General features: G+C 43.6%; 1 protein-coding gene across 5 annotated transcripts in view; it reads right to left on the reverse strand.

The window, feature by feature from the left end:
• Nucleotides 1–19,231, reverse strand: part of OSBPL1A (oxysterol binding protein like 1A) — a 229,282-nt gene that overhangs the window by 16,467 nt on the left and 193,584 nt on the right. For all 5 annotated transcript variants that reach the window (XM_062201480.1, XM_062201482.1, XM_062201484.1 and 2 more), the window contains 2 exons: nt 2,763–2,897; nt 459–556 (listed from right to left, as the gene is read on the reverse strand). In XM_062201480.1, the coding sequence (XP_062057464.1) occupies nt 459–556; nt 2,763–2,897 (233 nt within the window). The remainder of the gene's footprint in view (nt 1–458; nt 557–2,762; nt 2,898–19,231) is intronic.

Genomic DNA, 19,231 nt, shown 5'->3' on the forward strand with positions numbered 1-19,231 from the left:
GAGAACAGGAAGAAGATTCAGAAAAACTAAAGCCAAATCAAGTCTTCTAATTGCATATCAACAAGAAGCAGGCTAATGAAGGCAAACAGAACTATACCGGTAGGTCTACTCCTACAAGTATAGCTTTATGCCATACTTATGCTAATACATTTTATATGGTTATTGAAAACTCCATGTCACATGAGCTACGCAATGGGAAAGAGGCTATTTAATGCACATGATCAGGAATACTGAAATCCTTAAAGTTTCTTTTTATAAAGCTACAATATATGTAAATTTCAGTCTTTTGGACACAGTCTCTAAAATAATAAGCATCATAGGAACAAACAACAAAACTATTAACTTGCTCCCATCATACGTAATCATAGTTGGTGATGCTCATGACACAGATTTTTCCTCTTCACTTGAGGAGCTACGGAAGTCATGCAAACCCAACCATCCAGAGTTTAGGACCTCACCGAACTAACTCGTAGGTCTCTCCCAGGAGCGGGTTGAAGGGCTTCCCGGTCCGTTCCCACTGGGATGCAACAGCAGACACTGCGAACGCAGCCACACACTGGGGGACAGAGCAGTGAACCAGTTACAAATAGCCTTGCTTGCTCTTCACTCCTCAGGAACTGAAATTTTGCTGAAGACAGTCATTTACAAAATTATTTTAAGGAGTTTAATTACTTTGGGGTCTTAAAATGGCTCTAGCAACTTAATACAGCAGCTTGGACATTCAGAATGAAAATGACTTCTCAATCTCTCTCTTTAGCGTTATTCCCAAATGTGGTTTCTGTAACACCCTGCAAGTGCCACGAAATCTCTCAAGGACTTTTTTTTTTTTTTTTTTTTTTTTTACAATTCTGAAGCCCAAAGTTGCTTTTAAGTCATTTAAAAATTTTTTAAAAGGCACAAGAGTTTCAGTCATGGGGAATAGAGACATAAACTAAATGTAATTGCGTCAAATTCAACAAAGTTGGAAAAGGCTGATTTATATAAATGAAAGAACAGAAAGATTCCATTTAGAATGGTATTGCTTTGTTGGAAAGAGAACAATGTGTCTTCTGTACTCTGCCAGGATCTTGTTCATCCATGTATAAACATCTTCTATTTAAAAGAATATCAAAAAGTTCAACCTTGTTATCTTTTTTTATTAAACTTTTATTTAATGAATATAAATTTCCAAAGTACAGCTTATGGGTTACAATGGCTTCCCCCCTCCCATAACTTCCCTCCCGCCCGCAACCCTCCCCTTTCCCGCTCCCTTTCCCCTTCCATTCATGTAAAGATTCATTTTCAATTCTCTTTGTATACAGAAGATCAGTTTAGTATATATTAGGTAAAGATTTCAACATTTTGCCCATATAGCAACATCAAGTGAAAAAACTACCATTGGATTACTAATTATAGCATTAAATAGCAATGTACAGCACATTAAAGACAGAGATCCTACATAATTTTTTTTTTCAAATTAATTAATTTTCTATGCCATTTCCATTTTAACACCAGGTTGGTTTTTTTTTTTTTTTTCATTTCCAATTCTCTTTATATACAGAAGATCACTTCAGTATATAATTAGTAAAGACCTCATCAGTTTGTGCCCACACAGAAACGCAAAGTATAAAAATACTGTTTCAGTACTAGTTATAGCATCACTTCGCTTTAGACGACACATTAGGGACAGATCCCACATGGGGTGTAAGTACACAGTGACTCCTGTTGCTGATTTAACAATTTGACACTCCTGTTCATGGCGTCAGTAATCTCCCTAGGCTCTAGTCATGAGTTGCCAGGGCTATGGAAGCCTTTAGAGTTCGCTGACTTTGATCTTATTCCGATAGGGTCATAGTCAAAGTGGAAGTTCTCTCCTCCCTTCGGAGAAGGGTACCTCCTTCTTTGATGGCCCCGTTCTTTCCACTGGGATCTCACTCACAGAGATCATTCATTTAGGTCTTTTTTTTTTTTTTTCCATGATATCTTGGCTTTCCATGCCTGCTATACTCTCATGGGCTCTTCAGCCAGATCCGAATGCCTTGAGGGCTGATTCTGAGGCCAGAGTGTTGTTTAGGACATCTGCCATTCTATGAGTCTGCTGTGTATCCCGCTTCCCATGTTGGATCTTTCTCTCCCTTTTTGATTCTATCAGTTAGTATTAGCGGATACTTGTCTTGTTTGTGTGATCTCTTTGACTCTTAGACCTATCAGAGCTATCAATTGTGAGCTGAAATTGATCACTTGGACTAGTGTGATGGCATTGGTACATGCCATCTTGATGGGATTGTGTTGGAATCCCCTGGCACATTTCTAACTCCACCATTTGCGGCCAGTCCGATTGAGCATGTTCCAAATTGTTCAACCTTGTTATCTTTTAATATGTATCAATGTTTGTGTGCAGATTTATACAGACACAGGCATAGATACAGGTACTTGTGTGTGTTCATTTTTGCCCTGGATACACACTGAGGAAATATGCAAGAAGCAATGCTGAATTCTCCCCGTAGCACAACAGTACTTTCTAAAAGAGAAAGAGCTCCTGATACCTTGGTTGGCTATAACCACCTCTCCTTTTCCATCAATTCCCATCAATTCCCCTAATGCTGCCCTCAGGCTAGCGATAGCCCCAGAGGACATTCCAAACAAGCCTGATGAGGCTCTGAGAACACTGTTTGTGCTGGACTTCACACTCATTGTGCCTGTGTTTGTGGGTGGCTTGGGGATAGGAGGTGGCAGAGAACTCTCTAAGATATAAACTTGTCCTGGGGTTTGTAGACACAAACCTGCATCCTTTCCACCGGATCAGAAAAGGAGCTGGCCTTGTGGATGAGGTAAGTGTGCTCCATGTACTCAGTTAGTCGCTGCAGGAAGCTCAACGGCTCATTAAATATAACTGGCATCGTGATCTTGGAGAGTTCCTATTTAACAAGAAGATTGAAAGGGTTATGTCCTATACACACAGTGAACTTACTTCTCACAATCTTTATATAACATGTTCCTGGAAAGGAAGTAACAGAGGAGTGTGCCTCATGATATTTAGTTACCTAATATTCATTCAATTTCACAAATCTTTCCATAGCACCTAACAATACGGAGGATGTGCCCTAGGCCTTGAAGGAAGCAGTTACCCAGCAGTCTCCTTGGCTTCAAGCAGCTCACAATCCAGTAGTAAGCAGGAGGTGCTATTAATACACATGCCTTATAGCAGAATTGGGACACTGAGTATAAAGGTGATGGGGATACCAAAGCAGAAGTCTTCACAGTGGTGAACATAATGAATTAGGGGGCCTAGGCAGAGACAGCTGCAGCACCTTGGGTTCCTACATAAGCAAACTCAAACCCAACTCAGTGTAAATTTAAGTTTTACCAATCAGTAGCCTCCAAACCAACATCTAACCAGGAACTTTCCACATTAACCAATCACTCGCATTTGTTTTGCTCTCAGAGAACAACTTGTAGAGCATTCCCTTCAGTGGAACACTAAAAATGTCTGCTCAAGTAAATGTGTTAAAATTTCCATGTGCCTATGTTTGTTTTTTAAGTGGTTAAGGATTACCACATACACCATTTTTGTAAATAATTTTCCAAAATAAATTTCAGACTGTTTTTGGTTGACAACACTGAGCTTTTCTGAGCACACCAACCTTGCCTATATTGCAGACTAGCGTTTTAGAAGGCTATCTGTATATTCTTTGCCAGAATGACAAAATCACAGTAGACACTCAGAGTTTAATGACTGGACAGAGTCTCTGACATGACTTGCAATCTTTCACTTTTTCTTTTTAAGATTTATTCATTTATTTAAGAGGCAGAGTTGCAGACAGAGGTCTTCCATCCACTGGTTTACTCCCCAGATGGTTGCAATGGTCAGAGCTGGGCCAATCTGAAGCCAGGAGCTTCTTCCAGGTCTCCAAAGTGGGTTCAGGGGCCCAAGCACTTGGGCTATCTTAACATTTCTTTCCCAGGCCATTAGAAAGAGCTAGATCAAAAGAAGAGCAGCTGGGACACGAACTGGTACCCATATGGAATGCCGATGCTGCAGGCAGAGGCTTAACCTACTACACCACCTACAGCGCTGGCCTCTCAAGTCTGTTTACCCTGACTGGCAGCTTGCAACATCCTCATTAAGTCTTTAAAGAATTCGCACAGTAACAAACTTATTTTAGTGTCCTCCAGAATATTATGATGATCTTCCCAAACTTCCCAAATCTACCATGCTTCCCCTTTCCCCCTTGGGAATCAGGTCTCTCATGAAGGCCGCTGGCTAAAGCCACACAGTCAGGTGCATAGTCCAGGATGCAATCTGGCTGAATGTCACCTGAGTAGCTCTGTTTTCCCCCTGGATGTCCACACTCTTACTGAACTGCATAATTAAAAATAATGTGACCTTCACAAAACTGCAACCAGAGTACATTCAAAAGAAATAAGCTCATTCATTACCCCACAATGCCGTAGAGCATGGACAGATAAGGAGCAGTTCAACCTAATGAAAAGAAATGGTAGGTTTACTGCTGCTTACTGGGAAGATAAGGGAGGATGGGAATCTAACTGGGGGGAAAAGCCTCCACTATCTCACCGAGGTAAGGGCCCAAGGATTCCACTGAATCCAGAGCTGGGGACAAGTCAAGGAAACGGAGACTACCAAGGTAAGTCTTAACTGAGATGTGCTGCATCTCTTTCTCCTCCTGAAACAAAAAACCTCTACTGTTTTTTAGTGCACAACTCTCTTAGAATAAAATTAAGTAAAATAGAAGTGAAAACAGGAAAAGGTCTCTTCACTCCCCTCTCTCCCTCCTCCCCCCAGAGGCAAACATCAGTTCTAGTTTGAGACACACACCTATGTATTTATATATGCTGAATGCATATGTACAAACAGACAGAGAGAGGGAGGGGAGGCGAGGGGGAGAGCTTTGCTTCTGTGAGGCATGGCATCAACTCAATTTGTTCACTAGTCTTACACACATGCAAGGCACATACATTGAGTCTATCAAATGCTTTGTCATCACTGAACAGTCTAATGGTAAGACCATGGAACCAGACTGAGTTCCACTGCTAGCTTCCCCATTTACTAGCTATGTCACTGGCCAAGTTCAACTCTGTGTGTTTCCTCATCGGTAACATGGAACTGACTTAAGAGTATGCCCACAAAGCACTGTCGCTAGATTGGTGTATGTCAAACATGTAGTTCAGTACGGGGCACATTAGTCAATGGTGGGTGTGCTTGCTAAATCTAAAACCAAGCCCATAAATGAACACAGCACAAACTATTTAGTCATAAATCCTTAAGACTACATGAAAATATGGCCTTAACCGCAGATTTTTCTAAGTGCAATTTTTTGGTCAAAGGTGTGTTCACTTAAAATTTTTAGATATTAGCAGGCTAAACGTTTCCCAAAAAATCCTACAGATTTGTACGCCTAGCAGTCCTGCATGAGACTTAGATCTTGAAACACCAAAGTGTTAAAAGAAATGTGGACTACACTTTCCAACTGTTCATTCTGTCATTTCCACCTCCTCTCAAACAGGTAGTTGAGCAGGAAGTCACTGGATGCTGAACGGTATTACTCAGCATTTTTCATCCTAATTACTGTGCATCATTAAACCCGACCGTTCCGTGTTCCAGAGTCCTGCAGTCCCATGAAAGAGACAAAGAAGATGCAGTGCTCCTTCCAGCTCCCAAGAAAGCAGATTCTATGGCTCACAACTTAGCGTCTGATCACATAGTAGGTCACATTATCTCTGCTATATCCTGGGCACTAACTAGCCCATCTTGCTAACTGCACACAGTATCTGAGCCAGGGACAATTCTCTGCCTGCATCCTCACCACCTCAAGGACAGAAGGGTGCACTGAAGGCGCTCCTGTCTCAGATGGGCCTACATGTTCCCACTGCCCGAGTTTGTTCCTTTTCAGGCAGTTATCCCACCTCACTGTACCTCCTTTGTCTCCTTCACTGGACTACAAGGCCCTCAGATACAGGACAGTTGTGTTTAGTGATGTACAACAGTTAATGAAAAATGCTCAGTACAAAAGGGGGTTACTTTTGGAATTAATGTTCAGCACTAAAAATAAATGAGGCATGCATCTGAGGCAGTGGTTAAGATACTGCTCAGGATGCCTGCATCCCTTATCAGAGATCCTGAGTTCAGGTCCTGGCTCTACTTTGGATTCAAGCTTCCTGTTAATGCATACCCTGGGAGACAGTGGTGATGGCTCAAATACCTGGGTCCTGTCTACCCATGTGGGAGATCTGTACTGAATTCCATGTTCCCAACTTCAGCCTGGCCTAACCCTGACTAAGCAATTTACACACACACACACACACACACGAAAATTATTAAGGACCCAGTGTTGTGGGACAGCATTAAATCACTGCTTGAGATCCCTGAATCCCATAGTAGACACCCAGCAAATATACCTGGGAAGCAGCAGATGACGGCTCAAGTACTCAAGTTCCTGCCACCCATGAGGGAAACCTGGATGGAGTTCCAGGCTCCCAGCTTCAGCCTGCCCCAGCTATTGTGGTCATTTGGGGATTGATCCAGCAAATTGAAGGTTTCTCTCTCAAATAAATAAATCTGTTTTAAAAAATTAAGGAGCCACTAACAGACTAAAAGCTGTCGAACTCCAAATGGTCATCAGGACAAGGCTTCCGCCCATTCCACTGGACAACCTGAGCAGCCCTCTGGACCCAGCAGGATAGTCTTTCCAAGGCCACTGTTGTACACCATAAGACAGATAGCAAGAGGAAATACCCAAATCCCTCTCGATGCCCACATGCCAGCTTTGAAGAAGTTACAGAAAACAGAATTCCACCCATAATCCCAAAGAAGAATTTTGGGTATTACCTCTTGAGGGGGGAATGTTAGGTAGCAAGTCAGTTATGAGCTTATGTGTGTGTGACATAAAGGCCTAAAGAGAAGACATCTATGTCCAGCATATGCATCTGCATCTCAAAGTCATCCTGACAATGTTTCAGGGGCAGCCCAGAGTTTGCATCCTGCCTTGCCCCCTTCTACCTGATAACCTGCCAGGTGGAGGTCCCCACCCCTTCTGCCTGACAATCTTCCACAATCTCCCAGGTGCAGCCCAGTATCTGCATCTCAAACACCCTGCTCCCTTCCTCCTGTCTGATAACATTTGCATCCATAAAGTCCTTTGTTTCAGACCTTCAAGAGAGAAGTTTTTTCTATTTACATCAAAAAAGCCCTTTGTTCCAAGAGGAGCAGAGGTGGGGAAGCAAGACCCATCTCCTTAAAAACCCATAGCCTCAACTGGACTGTGCGCTCAGCCCTCTGCCTCTCTGCTGAGCCGCCTGCCTGGCCTGGTCAGGTGTAATCTCTCCACTCAACATGTAACCTCGCCCCCCCACCCACCCCCCGGCCTCTCAGGCTCTGTCTGGAGAGGTGCCCATCCGTCCTTACGGATGTCCCTTCCCTAATAAACCTCGCTATTTTACCTCCCACTAAAAAAAAAAAAAAAAAAAAAAAAATTAAGGAGCCAGTGTTGTGGCATAGGAGCTAACATGCCACCTGTGATGCCAGTAACCCATATGGGTGCTATTCGTGTCCTGGCTGCTCCACTTCCAATCCAGTTCCTTGCTAATGCACCTGGGAAAAGCAGAAGATGGTCCAAGTCTTTGGGCCCCTGCTACTTGCATGGAAGACCCAGCTGAAGCTCCTGGCTTTGGCTTGGCCCAGCTCTGTTGCAGTCATCTGGGAATAAATCAGCAGATGGAATATCTCTCTCACTCTCTGTAACTCCTTCAAAATAAATTTTAAAATATTTTGAAAATTAAAATCCTTATTAGAAAAAGTGAGCTACTGGGGCTGCATTGTGGCATAGTGAGTAAATCCACTGCCTGTAACACTGGCATCCCATATAGGTGCTGGTTCAAGACCCAGCTATTTCACTTTCAATCCAGCTCATTGCTAATGGGCCTGGGAAAGCAGTGGAAGATGGCTCAAGTGCTTGGGCCCTTGCACCCACAGGGGAGACCCAGAAAAAGCTAATGGCTTTATTGTGGCCATTTAGGGAATGAGCTAGCAGATGGCAGATCTCTTTTCTGTTTTCTCCTTCTCTCTGTGACTCTGCCTCTTAAATAAATCTTTTGTAAAAAAAAAAAAAAAAAAAAAAAGAGCTATCAAGTTAGGAAAAAAAATGGAAGAAACTTAACATACATAAGCAAGTGAAAGAAGTCCAACTGAAGAGGCTACACACTGTGTGATCCAATTATAGAACATCCTGGAAAGATCAGTGGTTGCCAGAGGAAAAGGGAAGAGGGGTAGGGAGTGGATGGGTAGAGCCCAAAGGATCTTCAAGTCAGGGAGAACACGCTGCATGGTTGTATAATAGTGGACACGTCATCATACGAATGTAGAGCACCGAGACTGAGCCCTAATGTGAACTCCCACTTCAGGTGACAGTGTGTCAATGCAGGGTCACCAGCTGTAAGGAATGTACCACTCTGGTGGGGAGGGGTCCTAAGAAAGAGGGGGACTTGTACATTTGTGGGAATAGGGAACTTATAGGAATGCTCTTTCCTCTCAATTTTTCTTGAACGTTTACCTATTTCCACTTATTGGAAGGGCAGAGCAACAAACAGAAAAGGAGAGAGATCTTTCATCTACTGGTTTATTCCCCAAATGCCAGCAATAGCTGGTGCTGGGCCACACTGAAGCTAGGAACCTGGATCTCTGTCCAGGTCTTACACATGAATGGCAGGAACCTGAGTACTTGGGCCATCTTCTGTTGTCTCTCCAGGATGCACTAGCAGGAAGCTGTATCAGAAGTAGCCAGAACTAGAACTGGCACTCCAATATGGGATATGGGCATCCAAAGTGGCGACTTAACTAGATACACCATGTAAACTGAAAAGTTCTCTAAAAAGTACTCTTTTAAAATGGCAAATTAACTTAACATATAATATTGATCAGTAATACTTGAGGAAAGACTGAATTATCTTTGTAGTCCTGTTATAGAAAATACCATAAAGTTACTGTAATGTGATAAGAATATGTTGCCAGAAACAGATAGGAAGGGGATGGCACTGTGGTGCAGCTGCGTAAGCCAGTGCCTGCAAGGCCAATGTCCCATGTCACAGAGCACGGATTTGAGTCCCAGTTGCTTTACTTTTGATCTGGTTCCCTGCTAATACACCTTGGAAGGTACCAGCAGATGGCCCAAGTGCTCCCCTGCCATGAGGGAGACCCAGGTTCCTGGCTTCAGCCTGGCCCAGCCTTGGCTGTTGCAGCCATTTGGAGAGTGAACCAGTGGATGGAAGCCCTCTCTCCGCCTCCCTCTCTCTCTGTATATCACTCTGCCTTTCAAATAAATAAATCCTAAAAAGAAAGGAGGAAGTTTTCTTTTCAAAGTAGGAAAAAAGTATCATGGAATAATTAAAAGTTCATTAATGAAAATTTGTCATTATTTTGGATTTATATTTATATTGTTTGTGGTACTTGTCAGATATTTACTTCAAAATTCATTGCAATTTCTTCTCACTCTAAATATTTACCTTCAAACCTAGAAAAGAAGGTTATAAAATATGTCCAAAACTATTCTCTTGATAATTATGTATGTCTTTATGGACCTAAAAACATAGTATAAGATTGGAGCACGAAAAAGGGCAGCTGTCGCCAGGAACTAGAAAAGGACATCTTAATTATCTTTATTCTTTTCAGCATTTAAACAACTCCTAAAATGAACATGTGCTGCTCATTGAGGGTGAAACAAGGGATGCAATTTTAAACCCAGGAATTTCAGACTGGCAGATGCAAAGGACAGGGAAGGGGATGACCTTGTCCCTCACACATGTGCATTTCTGCTCGTCACGGCTCAGAGGGGAAGTTGCAGTGGAAAGGGTGAGACAGGAAAAAAGTTCATACTCTGTTCAGTCTGCTTCAAGGCCCCACATCCAGAAAACAGCCACAGTTAAAGAACAGGCCCTGAATATGAAGCAGAACGTGGCTGCCAGGGCAGGGGACGTTAAAGCTTAATGGGATTCAGCTGTGCGGGATGACGGGTCCTGTGGTGGATGGCGGTGATGGCAGCACAACAGTGCAGGTGCATCTGGTCTCACTGAGCTGCACGCTTACAAACATCACGGTGGTAAAGGCTATGTGTATTTCACCACAACCGAGAGAGTAAAGGGGGAAACTGGTTCTAAGATCAAACTCCCGGAGTTCCAAAATCCTAGTACCACTACTTTTTGCTGGTGTGGCCATCAGCATATCCCCAACCTCTCTGCAAAGGGGGGGCAATTTCATTGCACACCTTATAGGACTTGGAGAGACTAGATGGATTAACTAATATAAAACATGTAACAACAGTGGCAGGCGTGTGTGAGGAGGGCACTAAATGCTGCTTCCATCACCAGTGTACACCAGGGCTCCAAGACCTCCAGGGTCCCACAGAAGCAAAGACGTTCTGAAGGCTGGGTAGCAGGGGAGATACTCAGACTGCGGCTTGGCTCATGGACTCTGAGTCTGAAAGGTGAGCTGGTGAGGGAAGAGCCACACGCTTCTGGTCGCCTCAGCTGGGTGGGATCCAAATCCCAAGGTAGCGTGGGACTGGCCAGAGCCTGGGGACAGGTGTCCCTTGACTAGAAGGTGACACACACCATATCACTTCTGGCTCAGCCCTCTTCCTGACTGCTACATTTCACTCTGCTGAGCACCCAGAGGTATCTTAAAGGAATTTAAAAGACTTATTAAAGTAATGAAGAAACATTTCTGCTAATTTGATCTTGGATTGATTTTTTAAAACAAAACAGAAGAACCATAAAACACTTCCTGAGGAAATATGTAATCTATTGGAGGTGACATTTTAGTATTTTACACCTTCCCTAATTTTATGGCTCCATTAAAGGGGTTTTGCTTTGTTTTTTCAGGAAGCCTGGCCTAGGGTCTGACTTTACTTCTCCAACTCTGAAACCCTGCTGTCTATATTGCCATCTTTTCACGTCTGTCTCCAAGTTGGAAAGCACACAGCACAGCTCAACAGGACAAGGACATGTCTACCTGCCTCCAGCAGGCTGGGCTTCCCAGTGCTCAGTGACTAAGAATTCGGTGTGAACTCAGGGATTAAGACACGGAGGACAGAGGTGTATCATCAACTCAATGGGTAATTTTTAAATAGTTTGAAAACCTTCCCAAAATTCTAAAACGTCCTTTAAATAAAACTTTGTGGGGCCGGTGTTGTGATATAGCAGGTATAGCCGCCACCTGTGATGCCAGCATCCCATCTGGGTGCCAGTTCATGTCCCAGCTGCTCCACTTCCAATCCAGCTCCCTGCTACTGTACCTGGGAGGGCAGCGGAGGATGGCCCAAGTGCTTGGGCCCCTGTCCCCATGTGGAAGACCCTAGAAGAAGCTCCTGGCTTCAGATAGGCACAGCTCCGGCCATTGCTGCCATGTGGGGAGTGAACCAGCTGATGGAAGATCTCTTCTCTAACTCTGCTTTTCAAATAAATAAATCTTTAAAAAATAAAATTCTATAATTTAGAATAATTTAAATATTTTTCTGTTTCTTTTAATAACTCAGAATGCAAGTAATCAAGGCAGCTGTTAAGGCACACACCTAGGCCCAATAACAGAGAGGGCATGAGAGGGAAAGAAAAGGAACCGAGAGAGGGAAAGAAAAGGAACCGAGAGAGGGAAAGGCACAGATTCCCAGACTGCCATGTGAATGACCTTGATCTCTTAGAAGAGTAGAACATCCTGTTTAAAAACATAGTAACTGACCTATCATCTTATTGCCTCTATCATCTGTAATGATCTTAAAATAATCCTAGTGATTTCAATCATTAAAATCTACAGTCTCCTAAATGGATTTTAAAAACCAGAGAGATACCAAGCATATTTTACTTCCTTCCCACTTAGAAAGCCAGACACCCCATGGTGACGTCCAGGGCTGGGAAGTTTGGTGCTGTGTTCTCTAGATACAGAATACAAGTAATTCATGTATATCTGTGAATAGAAAGAAAAGCAACTGTGTACATCAGGGAGGTCAAGCTTCAGTAAGAAACCTCAGCTAGCAAACTTTCATTATTGACAGCTTCAGTTGGCTGGAAAAATTAAATATTTATGCCAGACAATTCTGCCTTGTGACCCAGCTCAACACAAAGTTTAAATTTATCCATGCAAACTAACAAGCAATGATGAAACTGAAGAAATTCCTAAATGTAACTGTTCACCAGTCATCAAATTGGGAGGAAAAACAGAAAGCTACCCCTTCACTTGAGCACCACACAAGCAACTTGAAAGCAAGGCCAAGTTTAAGCTCAACTGAGAAGAAAAACAGTTCCAATGTGCAGTCAACCATGTTAACATTCAGTTGGGCAAATACTTAAGGCCTGGGCCATGCAGGGAGAATCACCTCAGATCAGGCAGAGTGTCTCTGTCCCTCTGCCCACGAAGCAGCTGTGGGCACAGTGCTCACCCCGGCTATGACCCGAGCCTGAGGTGGCCTCCTGGGCTCTTCCCTGAGAGCCAGGTGCTGGCGGCAGCTGTGGCTATGCCTTGCATGGCGTCCTACTTTCATCAAGATAAAGTTGTTTGCGGAGCTGTCCTCCACTATACCTCTACCTCCCACAGATCCTGATGCTATAAGAATTCATCCTTTTTATGCTTGAGGACCTCAGGGAATCAAACATCATTTTCCCACCTTGTGCCACTCAGGTCCCTCTCTGGAAGACTAGCTAACATATGGTTAGGACCTACTGGTTTATCACAGATGACAGGCTCTTGCCATCTGAATACCACTGATTACACCCTACACCCAGTACAGTCACACTAAGCCATCACCAGGTATACCCCAATAGGAGTGCTCTGGATGGGCCTACAGAAAAAAGCCTGTTGCCCTGACCGTCTTTGCTGTCGGTTTCCCCACTGCTCCTTGGCTCTCACTGAACTGCCAGCGGACACCACAGGCACACAGCTGGAAATGAAGGAAAGGGATGTGTGCTGGTGGCTAACTGAATCATATGGTGGGCACCTTAGCCTAACTAGTGGGAAAATCGGGAGGAAAAAATAGAAAAGCCACGAGGAAAAGGGTAGCCAGTTTTCTTGCTTAGTAGTTGCACTTCCTCAGAGCTGGAGGCATTTAAACCCACGGCTGGACACGCCCTGTGGGGGTATGAACGGACGTCTGCACTGGACCATGGTTTTCACCTGGTATTCACAAATGTCGGGAATCAGCTTCTAGACACACAACTCAAACATGTGCTGCTCCCTAGACTCTGGCAGGAACAGGCAGAGCCGTGCTCCCTCCATGCCCAGGCACCTAGCAAGGTTGGTTTAGAAAGAATGGCAACAGTGTGGTCTCTCCCACCTAAGGCACCACTCATCCTCCACGGGGCTCTGTGACTTTCCCTGCTTCAATAAAGGCAAAGACAAGCCCTCAGAAATAGGGCCTTTTGGACATTCCGTGCTGGGAGAGTCTGATTTCAGACCCCCATAGGTGGTAAAGATGTCAAATTGTGCCTAACCACCTTGCTTCCTCTGTCCCGTCTCTAAAGTCAGTGTGCCTGACAGTCCAAGTCTCACCCAGATCAGTGTCATCCTCAGAGCCAGGGTTCAAGAGCAGGACTGCTGTCACAATGAAAGAGCCTAGCACGTTCATCTGCACCCACCAGAGCAGCATGCTCAGTCTGAGCGCTCTGGGCTGGGCTGCACTGTGTGAGCTCTGCCCCGTGGTTATGTGGTGGACGTGCTGCACCAAGCGAATGAGCTAAAGCTGTGATTCTGGGGGAAACACTTGAAAGCTCACGGAGGGATAAAAGCATGTCATGGAAAGATATTATACTGCCAAAGGGGTATGTCAGTGAAAAATATGTCAATTTTCCTACTCCCTTTTCAATACTGCAAGGAACAAGTGTGTGAAAAGAAAGATAAGAGTAGAGATGTGAGAGCCCCAGTGAAGCTTCTCATAGACTTCGCAGAGACCAAAACACCCATGACCGTCATGAAAGGTTAAAAAAAAAAAAACCTTCTGCAAGTTGGGCTTTTTCCAGTTTTTTTTTTTTTTTTTTGTATTTAATAACACTGAAGGAAGTCCTTATTGAGTTGTCATCTTATAATAAATCCTAGAAGTGGTTTTTGATAATATGATTTTTGGCATATAGCTGGTAAGGGGGTCAAAGACCCAAATGACATTACTGGATATTTTTGATATCCATAAAACTCCTACTCCCATCTATTAATATGAGCAAGGTTTCTTATCTTTGCATCTACTAAAAAAATAATTTTACCAAAAATTCTAACATTGATCTTCATCCTCAGATATCTACAACCAAGAGAAAAATTCTTTTTTACTAATATTTTACTTTTTAGTATTTCCATAAGTTTTATGACTAATTTTGATTGCTCATATGCTAGTATGTATAAGAATAATTTTGCAAAGATACTTCAGGTACTAAAGTATTAAGGTCATAATATAGAGAAGTTTAAACTTCTTTGTTTTAAAGATTTATTTATTTATCTGACACTATTACAGAGAGAGAGGAGGGACAGAGATCTTCCACCCACTGATTTACTCCTGAAATGGCTATAATAGCCAGGGCTGGACCAAGCCAAAGCCAGGAGCTTCATCTGAGTTTCCCACACGGGTGCAGGGGCTGAAGCACTTGGGCCATCCTCTGCTGCTTTTCCAGGCACATTAGCAGGGAATTGGATCAGAAGTAGAGCAGCTGGGAGAGAACTGGTAACCATATGGGATGTTGGTGTCATGGCAGTGGCTTAACCTAAGGTGCCACAATACTAGCCCCCGGGTTTAAGCTTTTAACATGGGAAAACTGGATGGAGTTCCTGGCTCTTGGCTTCAAACCAGCCCTGTCTTGGCTTCTTGTGGGCATTTGGAGTCAACTAGTGCATGGAAGATCGATCTCTCTTTCTGTGTGTGTGTATGTGTGTGTGTCTCTTTCTCTGTCACTCTGCCTGAAAAATAAAGAATGAAATCCTTTAAAAAGTTAAGTCAGAGCCGGCGCCGTGGCTCAACAGGCTAATCCTCCGCCTTGCGGCGCCGGCACACCAGGTTCTAGTCCCGGTCGGGGCACCGATCCTGTCCCGGTTGCCCCTCTTCCAGGCCAGCTCTCTGCTGTGGCCAGGGAGTGCAGTGGAGGATGGCCCAAGTGTTTGGGCTCTGCACCCCATGGGAGACCAGGATAAGCACCTGGCTCCTGCCATCGGAACAGCGTGGTGCGCCGGCCGCAGCGCGCTACCGCGGTGGCCATTGGAGGGTGAACCAACGGCAAAAGGAAGACCTTTCTCTCTCTCTCTCACTGTCCACTCTGCCTGTCAAAAATTAAAAAAAAAAAAAAGAAAGAAAAAAAAAGTTAAGTCAGGATATCTTATAGGAAATACGAAAAGGAGATAGGAGTTAAAGGAGAAAATAAAAGTATAAGCTCTTCCACTATTAAAGAACCCTGTGGTCATGTATTTATTCAACAGACTGATGGTGGCAATCCAATCTCAATAGTGTTTGCAGTCTACTGGATAGCTTTAAAGAGTGTTATGATGTTTTCACTTTAAACAGTCTGTTTTCATAATACATGAGCCTTTGTCGAATCTTACAATATTCTAGCCCTAAAAGTCTATTACCCCAAGATACTTGAGCACACACGGGGCTGGCGCCTCGAGGACCTGGGGAGTGCGTAACTACTGAAATTTTGCACCTGGGTCCTGGCACTGGTTACCAAAGTCGCTGAGCACGAATACTCACAGCCCAACCTCTGGGCGTGACCTGCTGAGACAGCCTCCAGAGACAGGAGATGGGAGAAGCAAGAAAGAAGAAAACAGGGAACACACAGGGGAATGGGGCTTGGGATTAGAACGTCCTTCGACAATAGGACAATGAGAGTAAGGAAAGCAGGAAGAAAGGCTTGCTTCAGAAAATTAACCGAAATCAGCTTTTGTTCAGAGGAAGTAGGAACTTATTTGTTTGGTAAAACCTTCAATTACAAAGAGACTTAGGATTCAATTCCTGTTATGTAAAGTATTCAGTTTGTGTGGTATAATTCAATGGTTTGGTAACCTAGTCCTAAGTGTTGTCTTAAACAGACTGGGAAAAGAAAAGAAAGATGCAGTTAGTTTGGGAAATCTAAGGCTCTTCATGCTTTTTAGAAAAAGAACAGCAAATGTGCATGTGTGGGGGAGAGGAAGAGATGGAGGCAGAGTGAGCCCAGTTGCAGCAGGTTGCGTGGGCACTGGGGGCCAGGATGACAAATGCCTAAAAAGGAAACTCTAGCTTCCCTTCCTGATTTTGACAAAATTAGACCTAGACCAGGACTGGCATTTAAGTATCTATCGTGAGTCCTCAAAAGCCACATATACTGCCTAATGACACTATTCCATAAAACGTCATCATCATATCCTAAATCAGGGGCACTATTTCAGAAACAGCTGGGATAGGATCCTGGTTGAGTGTGGAACCGTGAAGCCTGCAGGATGCTCACCCCTCAAATTGACAGACAAGAATGTTGAGGGTGCAACATCACATCTCCTCTCCCACTTTCAAGGCTTACCATCCAATTAAGAAACTGGGTGGACAAAGCTAAGGGGAGAGGCACGACAACTGAGGGGCATGCACATGGCTTCTGCAAGTGACCAACCCCACAAAAAGGACATGGAGTGTATGTTAACTGTATCGAAACAGAGATACTACTATCCCCTAAGTTTTGCTCTTTTCTTTTGGGAGAACAGGCAGATGTCAGAGGAGGGGTGATAGCAAAACTTATTTTAAAACTGGTGATAATATTTGCATTTCTCTCTATAGATACATTATTTTTTACCTCTACAGTTGCTCAGCATTTATATATATATATATATATATATATATATACTTATATTTAAGATTTATTTATTTATTTGAAAGAGTTACAAAGAGACAGAAAGTGAGGCAGAGACAGGGAGAGGTTGCAGTTGGCTGCAACGGCTGGAGCTGAGTCGAACCAAAGCCAGGAGCCAGGAGCTTCTTCCAGGTCCATCTTCTACTGCTTTGCAAGACCATAGCAGAGAGCTGGATTGGAAGTGGAGCAGCTGGGACTCGAACCAGCACCCATATGGGATGCTGGTGCTTCAGGCCAGGGCATTAACCTGCTGCGCCACAGCACCAGCCCCCAGTTATACATTTTGACTGAGCGTTTCTGCCTCCTGTGACAGAAAGGGTCCTATGACAGTGCCCCAAAAGACAATACTTCCAAATGTAGGATGGCTTCCTTTAAATCTTCATTAGTAAATGTTCTTCTAGAATGTTAGTCTCATAAATCTCAGCAAAGAACAGTTTCTAAAAATACTATTTTCCCTGCAGCTTTCTCTCTCTCTCTGTGCTTTTAATCACTAAGTTCTATGGCTGTTAAGTTCCAAAACATTCTGTAGAACCCTTTCAACCTGAACAGCTCTATTTTTGTTTGCTGTATTTTATTTATGATCCAGCATAAGTGTCTGTCTGCACATGTAGTCTGTTCCTAAAACTAAAACCACATTCTAGAGACAGAGTATCTTTCAAAGGGTGACAGGTATAATTCCACATAACATTTTCCAACTCTTAAAAAAAAACGGTGAGCCCCAATTTAGTCTGCTTTGGAGAAAAACTAGATGAATTGGCCACCTGTATGACCAAATTTATGACACCATCACCACCACCACAGCTGACAGCCAGTGAAATAGGAGATGACAGAGACAGAGTCAGGCAAGAGAAATACAGAAAACTGTATTGTCCATACAACGGCCCAAAAGTCTAAACCAGCTCTGAGGTTGTCACAGAAGCTCCTCTGATCAAAGGGCCCTGGCCCAATGTGCTATTTATTTTATAGTAACTTAAAATGGTGTTTTTTAAATTGTGGGTTTGGTTCATCAGTAAGTTGTAAAATCAATTCAATGAGTTAGAATCAGCATTGATCTACTAGGAAATATCATTTGTGGTATTAATGATTATTCTTTTGTGAAACTGGTTTTAATTTCAAGCACATGACCACCTATTTGCATCCTAGGTCACAAAGGTAACCATATATCCTGAATACTGAATCAGCAGAACAGCAACATTAATTTCTTTCTTTAAAGTCTCAGTTCAGAGACTGATACATGATTACTTTACTGAACATATGCAGTTGTCTATATATGTACATTGATCTGCTGAATCCTCACGTAACTGAAAAAGGGTCAGAGCCCAAGTCTTCAGCCTCAGCAAGATGCTAAAATTAAGACTGATCTCATCCCTTTTACATCAATTGTCTACTCATCTCTCAATGTACCTGTAAGGTACAAAGTACTTAATGGAGATGCTACTTAGGGAGGTACATCAACCTGGCCTGAATCTCACAGCCAGGAAGTGACAGGGCTGGTACTCAATGTCACATCATTAGGCCACAGAGTTTCACCAAGTTATTCCCCATGCTGGACTTACAAAGTGCTTATTTAAATGAACGTGTCTGGGATTAGCTTCTTGAAAATGACACGTCACTCCGCTGAGAGAAGAGAGACACAAGGGAATGCCAAACTGGGCACATCAGCAGTTGGAAGGATTCCAAGCACCAGCAAGACTGTCTACAGGGCGAGGCTGCTTCTCAGTGCACAGAAGACTCTGGGAGACTCCCCTGGAGCATGTGAAACTGCCACACTGAAAAAGGCAAGGTCCCAGCAGATTCCTCTCTGGCCCCACATGGTTTTAAAAGCATCACTGATCAAAGCTCATGATAGGAAGAGGACATTGAACTCAGAATTCTAGTCTATGGCATCAAGGTGGTAGTGCTGACTACTACCTTAAAGGGAACCCAAAGATTTAGACAAAAAGAAATGTTGGGTGCCAGTGCTGTGACACAGTGGGTTAAAGCCCCAGCCTGCAGTACCGGTATCCCACATGGGCGCCGATTTGAGTCTTGGCTGCTCTACTTCCAATCCAGATCTCTGCTAATGTGCCTGGGAAAGCAGCGGAGGAGAGCTCAAGCACTTGGGCCCCTGCACTCACATTGGGGACCCAGAGGAGGCTCCTGGCTCCTGGCTTGGATTGGTACAGCTCCGGCCATTGTGGCCATTTGGGACGTGAACCAACAGATAGAAGACCTCTCTTTCTCTTCCTCTACCTGTCTCTGTAACTCTTTCAAATAAATAAAATAAATCTTTAAGACAAAAAAAAGAAGAACTGTTGTCATTTCCCCATGCCCCCACAAACCAGATCTGGAAGCAATGATAACTGAGCAAAGACACTTCCCAAATATTTAATAAACCCCACAAATTCTAAGCATAAACACTTGCTCT

The sequence above is a fragment of the Lepus europaeus genome, chromosome 9 (assembly GCF_033115175.1).
Source record: "Lepus europaeus isolate LE1 chromosome 9, mLepTim1.pri, whole genome shotgun sequence".
Lineage (NCBI taxonomy): Eukaryota > Metazoa > Chordata > Mammalia > Lagomorpha > Leporidae > Lepus > Lepus europaeus.